This window comes from Pelecanus crispus, chromosome 13 (genome assembly GCF_030463565.1).
Source record: "Pelecanus crispus isolate bPelCri1 chromosome 13, bPelCri1.pri, whole genome shotgun sequence".
Classification (NCBI taxonomy): domain Eukaryota; kingdom Metazoa; phylum Chordata; class Aves; order Pelecaniformes; family Pelecanidae; genus Pelecanus; species Pelecanus crispus.
Window position 1 is genome coordinate 13,002,819 of NC_134655.1, and position 8,929 is coordinate 13,011,747.

General features: G+C 61.6%; 1 protein-coding gene across 1 annotated transcript; it reads left to right on the top strand.

Annotated features, from left to right (window-relative positions):
- The first annotated feature begins 1,388 nt into the window (after window positions 1-1,388).
- LOC104031337 (glycine receptor subunit alpha-4) lies at window positions 1,389-8,044 on the top strand. Its single transcript, XM_075720853.1, has 8 exons — window positions 1,389-1,503; window positions 1,891-1,958; window positions 2,736-2,959; window positions 3,068-3,150; window positions 3,354-3,494; window positions 3,578-3,792; window positions 4,104-4,253; window positions 7,757-8,044. Exons 1-8 carry the CDS (start codon window positions 1,425-1,427, stop codon window positions 8,042-8,044), a joined length of 1,248 nt encoding a protein of 415 aa, XP_075576968.1. The 5' UTR covers window positions 1,389-1,424.
- Window positions 8,045-8,929: the final 885 nt, after the last annotated feature.

Sequence of the window (8,929 nt, forward strand, 5' to 3'; positions counted from 1 at the left end):
ATCCTCCTCTCCAGTGGAGGAGGACATGGTTCACAACTATGTGGCAGGCAGAGGCCTGACTTAACTCCTTGTTACCCTGGCCTCTCGCAGCCCTCCTCCCAAAGGTGCACCTCTCTAATGCAGCTCCTGGAGGGGGAATTTCCCCCAGCCTTTTGCTCTTGGCCAGGACCAGTCTTGGGTACTCTCTGCTGCCTGTCTCCAATTAAGGGAAAACCTGCCTGGCTGGATCATTTTGGGGTGGCCATTCTGGCCATTTCTAGCTGGCAAGAATGTGCATAAGCCCCTCCAGGATGAATCCCGCTCCCCTGAGAGGAGGTAGGAACAAGGTGTGTTGGTAGGAACAAGGAGGTAGGAACAAAGACCCCAAGGGGGTCCCAGCTCCCAGCGTCATCCTCTGCTTTTGATAACGGGGTTGTAGCTCCAAGCAGGAGTGGGACCCACCTGGGCATGGACCTGGCAGTTATGAAGCAGCGTGCAGCAGCACCAGCAGTGTGCTCAAAGCTCCCTTTGTGTCCAGATGTCTCTGGCTAATTCCTCTCCATCACAGCCACATGCCTGGCAATGTGGTGAGCGAATGTCTCTCGCATTGTTCCTTGAAATGATCATTATAGACTGACAGAAGGAGAGAAACTGGCAGGCTAAGATGCATTCACAAAAATATCCCCTCCAAGGTCAGTTTAAATAAGTCTCCATCATCACTGGGAGCGCTGCATGGGAGAGCTCATGTCAGCTCCGTGCCACGGCCAGTGTGGAGGTGGGCTTTGCTGCTCCTCTCCTGCCACGTTGTCTTGGTCCCTGGCAAGGTGTAACAACCCCAGCTGTGCTCCTGGGCACCTCCTTGCTCACACCGGGCCAGCCCACAGCTCGGAGGGGGGTGTTGTGTCCCCCAAGCCATGAGTCTGTGCCAGGCAGGGTACAGACGTTTGTTCAGCAGCTCAAGCAGGGGCTGGCAATTGAACGCAGCAGGGACCCTCCCCACCTTCCTCCTCCAGCACCGGCACAGAGCCCAGCTGCCATGCACGAGGCCATTGCCTGCTGCACCCCATCCCCACTGCAGCCCTGGAGCCAGGAGGCGCCCAGCCCTGAATGCCATGCCAGGGGACATGATAGGCAGGGGCTTTGCTGGCAGGGGGACAGGAAAAACATGGGCATGCAGCACTCAGGCTGTGGCAGGCGAGGCGGGAAGTCACTGGGATCACAGCAGAAGGAGGAAGGGGTCCCAGGGTCAGCGTGCTGACTCGGTGCTGGAGTGGATGCAGAGCGGGCACAGCCACTTCCCTTGGCAGCTGACAATCGACACGGGGTGCTGAACTGTGCCTGCAGACCCCTGGTACCGGCAGGCAGCTACCCTGCTACGTCTGCCCCACAGGCTGGTCTTAGGGCGGGAGGAGATTAAAGCTGCTTCCCGAAGCTCACCCCAGCCCATGTCACCCTCTGATTTCCTGGACAAGCTTATGGGACGAACGTCAAGGTATGATGCCCGGATCCGACCCAACTTCAAAGGTAAGTGGAGGACATGAGGCTCCCAAACCTGGCAGCGACCCACGCTTATGGCTGCCCAAAACCAGGGAATGGGCAGGTATGGGTTTGGGGGCAGGACCCTGACCCGCATCCCTCTGTCCCAACACCCTCCCCAGAGTCCCGGCTGCTCCTGCAATCACAGCCGCCCTGCGTGTGCCTGCTTCGCCTGACAGCATGGGTGGCTGCAGTCCTTGCAGGGTGTGCTGGGGCTCACCTCAGCACACTACGGGGGTGACCCCAGCGGGCAGGGGGATGCTTGTGTGCATTCATCCGCACAGCGCGTGCAGGAGGCAGTGTCCCCACGTGTGCCTGTGCGGTGCATGTGTCTCTCCGGCCAGCGGCGAGAGGAGGCTTCATGCTGTTTTCCAGGTCCACCTGTCAACGTGACGTGCAACATCTTCATCAACAGCTTCGGCTCCGTCACCGAGACCACCATGGTGAGGGTTTCACCAGCATGATGGGCTCCTTTCCCAGCTCCTCGGGGCTGGCGGTGGCTCTGCTGAGGAGTGTGTGGGTCCCGGTGCCCAAGCCCATGGCCATGCTTACAGGGGTCCTGTGAGCCCTTCTCCAGAGCTGGCCCTGGCACCACAGTGGGGACATGCAGAGCCATAGCAAATGGCTGTGGCTTTTCTGGGGTCAGTTAACCAGAGCTTGGCTGTGTGGGCCACAATCCCCGTGCCTGAGCTGGGAGAAACACCCCAAAGGGTCGGAGCAAGGCAGCTGGCAGTAGCTCCCTGTAGCTGTTCGCAGGCTCGGCAAGCGAGCTCTGTGTCTCCACCATCCCCAGCCTCCTCGGGTGCATAAGGAACTCCTCTAAGGAAGCCTCAGGGCTAAAAATTCCCTATTTGTGCTGCTGCAAAGCCTTAATACCATCAACCATCACATCAACCCCCCACAAGGCCACAGAGCCCTTTGAGGAATGCTGCAGGCAGCAGCTCCTGGTCCTCCTTCTCCTTCTGCTCCACTCAGCTGCTGTGGCTTTGGCTTTTTAATTTCCCCTGGCTGCTGACACCGTGGGAAAGCTCCTAAGCTGCCCCTGCCCTGTGCATGGTTAGTGTCAGGCAGGCAGCACCTGCAGGGCTGAGCTTTGACTGAGACCCCCTTCCACCTCCTCCTCCTCCATCTCTTCTTCCTCCTCCATCTCTTCCTCCTCCTCCTTCTCCTCCCTGGGCACCATGGGGTGCTCCTGGCTGATGTGGTGCCCTCTGCCCTAGGACTACCGGGTGAACGTCTTCCTGCGGCAGCAGTGGAACGACCCCCGCCTGGCTTACCGTGAGTACCCCGATGACTCCCTCGACCTCGACCCCTCCATGCTCGACTCTATCTGGAAGCCAGACTTGTTCTTCGCCAATGAGAAAGGGGCCAATTTCCACGAGGTCACCACTGACAACAAGTTGCTGCGCATCTTCAAGAATGGCAATGTGCTCTACAGCATTAGGTAGAACCCTTCTCCTCTGGTGCAGTGCCCGAGTGGGGAGGTGAAGCTTTCCTCTTGCCTCCCATGGGGCAGATTTTCCAACCCCCTCCTTTCCTCTGCCTCCTCCAGGCTGACACTGATCCTGTCCTGCCCCATGGACCTCAAGAACTTCCCCATGGACATCCAGACTTGCACCATGCAGCTGGAGAGCTGTGAGTACCTAGGGGGGTTCAAGCTGTGCTTTGTCCCCCCCATCCCATCCCATCCCATCCCATCCCATCCCGTCCCATCCGATCCCAAAGGCTGGCATCTCCCTGCTTCTGAGAGAGGTGAGCAGGAAGGAGCAGTCATTCAGGGTGGGGATGAATGGGGCACATGTCCTGCCCTGTCTCATGGTTCCCTCCATCCTCTCCAGTTGGCTACACCATGAATGACCTCATCTTCAAGTGGCTGGAGGAGCAGGAGGCTGTGCAGGTGGCAGAGGGCTTGACGCTCCCACAGTTCATCCTCAGGGATGAGAAGGACCTGGGCTATTGCACCAAGTACTACAACACAGGTGAGCACCCCAGGGACCCGCTGCCAGCCCCCCTCCATGGCCCAGGGGTCCCTCTCACCCATCAGGGCCATCTTTCCCTGCAGGCAAGTTCACCTGTATCGAGGTGAAGTTCCACCTGGAGAGGCAGATGGGTTACTACCTGATCCAGATGTACATCCCCAGCCTGCTCATCGTCATCCTTTCCTGGGTCTCCTTCTGGATCAACATGGATGCGGCGCCAGCCCGGGTGGGCTTGGGCATCACCACCGTGCTCACCATGACCACGCAGAGTGCCGGCTCCCGTGCCTCCCTGCCCAAGGTCAGTGCCAGCCCTGTGCTGAGCTCCCACCCTGCAGCCTGTCTGCGGTACCCTGGGTGCCCGCTGCTGCCCCCCAATGCCCCAGGGGCAGGGGTAGCCTTCCCTTGGGAATGACTGGCTCCATACCCTTGCTGGCTGGGGCACCGCGTGTGCTGAGGGGAGGGCACAGCGCTGTTCGGCTGGGCACACCCTGGCCTGTGTGTCCCACTGAGAGGGCTCCTGTGCCCCTTGGCAGTGGGGCGAAGCTGGCAGTGGGGCGGATGAGGAAGGCAGGGGGCAGTGGGTCCCTGAGCCCCCTCTCGCCCTCACAGGTCTCCTATGTGAAGGCCATCGACATCTGGATGGCCGTGTGCCTGCTCTTTGTCTTTGCCGCCTTGTTGGAGTATGCAGCCGTCAACTTTGTCTCCCGCCAGCACAAGGAGTTCATGCGCCTGCGCCGGCGCCAGCGGCGGCAGAGGATGGTGAGTCCCTCCTGCCACCGCTGCCACGATGTCTGCCCGTCCTTAGCTGCCAAGGGGACACCGCAGGGCTGCAGGGCCAGTTTCTCAGCAGCTGCTGGGGCAGGGCTCGGCGCTGGGCTGTGTCCCGCTGCCCAGAGCTTGTGGCTGGCCCCTCCAGCACGTCAGGGACGCAGGGGCATCATGGCCCTTCTGCCTGCCTGAGCAGCACAGTGCGCAACACCCATGGTTGCCCCAGGCCCTGCCAGCACAAACATGCCCAGGGTGCTGTCCTCCTCCTGCTGGGACATCCCTGCGCTCTGCTTCCTCTAAAAAAGCAGAAAAATAAACGATGAGGGTGGCAGAAATAGCCTTTCCCCTTGCCTGCAGCCCCAAACCTGGGCTCCTCGCTGTGCTGCAGCGGTGACAGTGGCTCGCTGCTGCGTCAGGGCAGTGAAGCACCAAGGGGACCTAGAGCACAGACTTGCAGTGCTCTGTGCAGCCAAATCCCTTTGGCATGTGCTGAAGATGGATCCCGGTGTCTGGGCACTGCTGGGTGGGCTTTTCCCCTCGACATGGAGCCCCTGTCCCGCCACTGTCCCCATCCCAGCACCCAGAGCCACTGTCCCCGGGGCCGGGGCAGAGCCGTCGGTCACCCACTGTCCTGTTTCTGTTTGGTGCACACTGTCGGATGCCAAAAGGGCCTGAGCAGCGGGACAGCCAGCCTGGAGTCCCTGCAGCAGCTGAGTGGCCGGCACAGCGGCGAGCACACCTACGCGACGCTCTCACAGCTCTCCAGCTCCCGGGTAAAGCACGACCCTCTGGCAGCCCCCCATGAAGTGCAGCACACCCCCAGCCAGCCTCCCCCCCCACCCCCCCAAAACAAGCACCCCAGCAGCCGGCCCCAGGGGCCAGCAAGGGACTGTGGAAGAAGCAGGGCAGTGATTTGCACAGAGCATGTGCCCATAGGATGGAGCTGCCACTCCCTGGGCTGAAAAGGGATTTGAGAGAGGGGTGGGAATGGAGCAGATTTCCCTGGAGACAACCCCGCTCCGTGCCTCGGTTTCCCCTTCTGTAAAGCAGGAGCAGCACAGCCCCCTTTGCCAAGGGATGAGTGATGCTGGGGCAGACCGATGTCCACTTCTGGGCTGCTGCCCAGCTTCCCAGGCCATGCCCACACCTCTGGCAGGATGAGGGCTCTGCCTTCCCAGCTTTCCTGGTGCAGGCAGGTTTGAGACACTCGTGGCTGCCTGCAGTAACTCCAGCGCAGCCAGTTGCCTAGGGCACATGGGCACTTTGCAGCTCCAGCTGTAGAGAGGAGCAGTGGGGCAGGGCAGGCTCCCAGGCTGGCGGGGAGATGCTGGGGGACCACAGCTTCAGGGTGGAGATCAGGCCTCGTACATCCTCGCCTGCCTGCCCATCTGAGCTGCCCAGAGCCTCCCCTCTGCCATCATCAGCCCTTGGACACTGGGAGAGGCTTCCCAGCTCCCTACAGCACACTACCTTCCTCCCTGCCTTTCACAGCCCCTGAGCCCTGACCCCTCGAGATGAACACCCACCCAACTGGGGCAGGGAGAGGGAGGCTCTGCTGAACCCAGGAACCATCTGCCAGCTTAAAACAGACCAAAGTGCAGCCACCCTGAGGTGGAGGCTGCAGAGCCACCCTGGGGTGCCGCTGGCAAGGCACTGGGTGCAGCCAGGACCACCCTGGGTTGCTGCTCGGTCAGAGACCAGAGCAGAGCCTTGCTGCTCACAGCTCCTGTGCCGGCACTGCCTGACGCAGCACAGGCTGGGTGCCGCAGCCCAATGGCAAATCCCTCCCACAGACCCTGCAAAGCTGGACCCAGGGAGCTCCCTGCACCCAGCCTCAGTCCCCAGTAAGCACCCCAGGGCTGCCCCAGCCCAGAGGGACCCAGCAGGGAGGACCAGCACTCCCAGTCTGCCATCTCCTCCCCCAAATGCCCTGGCTGGGCCCGCTGGCTCCCTGGGCTGGGGGGAATAGCTGCTGCCCCAGGCCACACAGGGCACTCCAGCTGGGGTGGCTGCAAGCACTCACCCTGGGGCAGAGGAATAAAACTCTGCTGCAAACGAGAACTAATCTCAGCAATTTGAGCCGCTGCTGCTCTTCCCACTGGGAAATCTTGCTTAGCCGGCGGATTGCTGAGTTAAATAAAGATACCAGGGCGCAAGCTCTCCGCATGAGAGCCCCCTTGCCGGCTGAGCGCCTGTGCAGGCTGACCTCAGCGAGGATACTGCTCTCCGTGGTTTGGAGGGCAGTGCCGGTCAGAGATGGCGTTTGGGATCCGGCACCCAGGCTGTGTGTGGGCATGGTGCAAGGTGAGGCGCTGGCCTGCAGCATGCCGTGGGAGAAGAGCCCCACCGCAGCTAGATATGGCACCAGCGGGCAGAAGGCAATGAGCCACAGAGACCAAATGAGCGGCCCAGGGGCTCAGCAAGAAGCCAGATGTGCAGCCTGGGCTTGAACGTGCCGGTTCCTCGCCAAATCTTTGCACACGCTTCCCCCTTGCCCCCTGCCAAGGATAAAAGAGCAGGATGAAGTGAATCGGTGAAGATGTGCAGCTGTCGTTGGGGAGGAGCACAGGCACCACTGGCTGACGTGGCGAGCAGGGCTGTGCCATGAACGACGGCTGTGGGCTGCAACCCGAGGGTGAGGGCAGATGCCTGGCTCTCACCATGGCACTTTTGCAGTCTTGATCATGGACACGCTGCCTTCCCTGCAGCCCCCTGCCAGCATGGTGGGAAATGAGGTGAATAAGGGCAGAGAGACCAGCAAGGAGTCCAGCACTCTCAGCCTCCCTCCTCTGCTGCACGGGGCAGCCCCTGCCAAGCAGCCGTCTGGGCCCTTGGAGGGACTGGGACGCCCTGCAAACCCTGATGGTAGCCAAGCTCCTGCATCCCTGCCCAGTTCTGCTCCAGGAAGCTGCCTACCCTGCTATTCACCGGCACGGGTGCACTTCCACCCTGCAGCAAAAATGGCTGCCACAGCAGTGCCTGCACCCCCAATCTCCCTGCACTCCAATGCACCCTGCATCCCTATATGCTCTGCACCCCAGTGCGCCCCGCACCCCTGTCCCCTGCACCCACATGTGCCCACCTCCCCCTCTCTCAGTTCACCCCCATCCCTGTGGCTGCCAGAGAGCCGGGCTTCCCAAGCCCCCAAGCCAGAGCTGAGAGGAGGTCCGGGGGGATCAGTGTCGGGCTGCCAGGGTCAGGGTTGCCCTTGGATGCACCCTTAAAACACATGCCAGCTGACAAGGCAGTCGGTCAGTGCTCATCCCCACACCACGTGTACACCGCTGCCTGCCTCTGCCCACAGCCTGACAGCCCCATGCTTTTGCCTGCACGCTTCAGGCTTTCTGAAAAAGCACCTAACCTTGCGCCAGGAACGTACATGGCTGTATCGCCCAGCGGCAGGGGTGTATAGGACATGCCGCCACAAGCGCCTGCTCGCCCTGCAGTACCGGTGCCCACAGGGTGCCCTGGCTGACAGCCTTTCCCTTTGCCAGGAGGAAGAGCTCATCCGTGAGAGCCGCTTCTACTTGCGAGGCTACGGGCTGGGCCACTGCCTGCAGCCGAAGGATGGGGCTGGGGAGGGCCCCAGCATCTACAGCCCCCCCGCCGCCGGTATGCTGCTGCAGGAGGGGGAGAGCCTCCGCAGGCACTACATCGACCAGGCCAAGCGCATCGACACCATCTCCCGAGCCGTCTTCCCCTTCACCTTCCTGGTCTTCAATATCTTCTACTGGGTCGTCTACAAAGTGCTGCGCTCAGAGGACATCCACTCGGTGCCCTGAGGCCCGGAAAAGCATGACTGCCTCTCGGTCTGACCCTCCCAGTGCACCCGGGTGCCATGAGCTCAGCCAGAACCACATTTCCCTCTGTCCCGGAGCAGCAGTGCAGCGGGGCTGGGCCTTGGAGCCTGGACATGGTGGCAGCTCCCACGTCCCTTTGGATGCCAGGGCACCAAGGGGATGGTTCAGCAACCCCAGGTCCCCATGGTCAGCTGGAGAGAAGGACCCATCCTGCATGGTATAACCCCCAGGTACCCGGGGATGCTGCACTGCTGTGGCACAGGGGAGCCCCCGCTGCTTTGGGACGCTGCACAGCTGGTGGGTAGGGAACACCACCTTCCAGCCAAACACCCTCCACCTCTCCGCACCTTCCATGTCAGGCTGCTGCTTCTCCAGGCTGCATCACTGAGCCATGGGCCACGAGCAGCCAGGCGAGAGGCTGCAGTCCTCTCTCCTCCCCTGGCCTGGACCTTGGTTGCAGGAAAGAGCAGACGGCACCCCTGCCTGTGCCTGGACTGTGTGGGTGCTGGCTATGGCCCCATAGCCCCCAGCCCAGCAATGGACAGGCCCCCTTCGGCCCCCAGCCAGCTCCAACACACAGCAAAGCAGTGGGTCGGGGATGCTTCCTTCCCCGCAGAGCCCAGACCTGTCCGTGATGCCCATGGCTGCAGGCAAGACTGTCACAGGGACATTGGGCAGGAGGCTCCATTTCCTCCAAGGAAACGCCAGCCCTGGGGCAGGCAGCAGGCGAGCCCTGTCCTGCTGATGGTGAAGGGGCACAGATGGCCATTGCAGCCGCAGACGGGAGCTGCTTGGCACCGGGGAGCCAACACTGCGCTACCTGCAGGGTAGGGCCCACAGCCTGTTTTCCAAGGGAGATTTTTCAGG

Coding starts and splice junctions, on each gene's coding strand:
- LOC104031337 (XM_075720853.1), top strand. CDS start 1,425: ATGTCACCCTCTGATTTCCTGGACAAGCTTATGGGACGAACGTCAAGG. Junction 1,959..2,735: donor CCGTCACCGAGACCACCATG/GTGAGGGTTTCA, acceptor CCTCTGCCCTAG/GACTACCGGGTGAACGTCTT. Junction 3,793..4,103: donor CCCGTGCCTCCCTGCCCAAG/GTCAGTGCCAGC, acceptor TCGCCCTCACAG/GTCTCCTATGTGAAGGCCAT.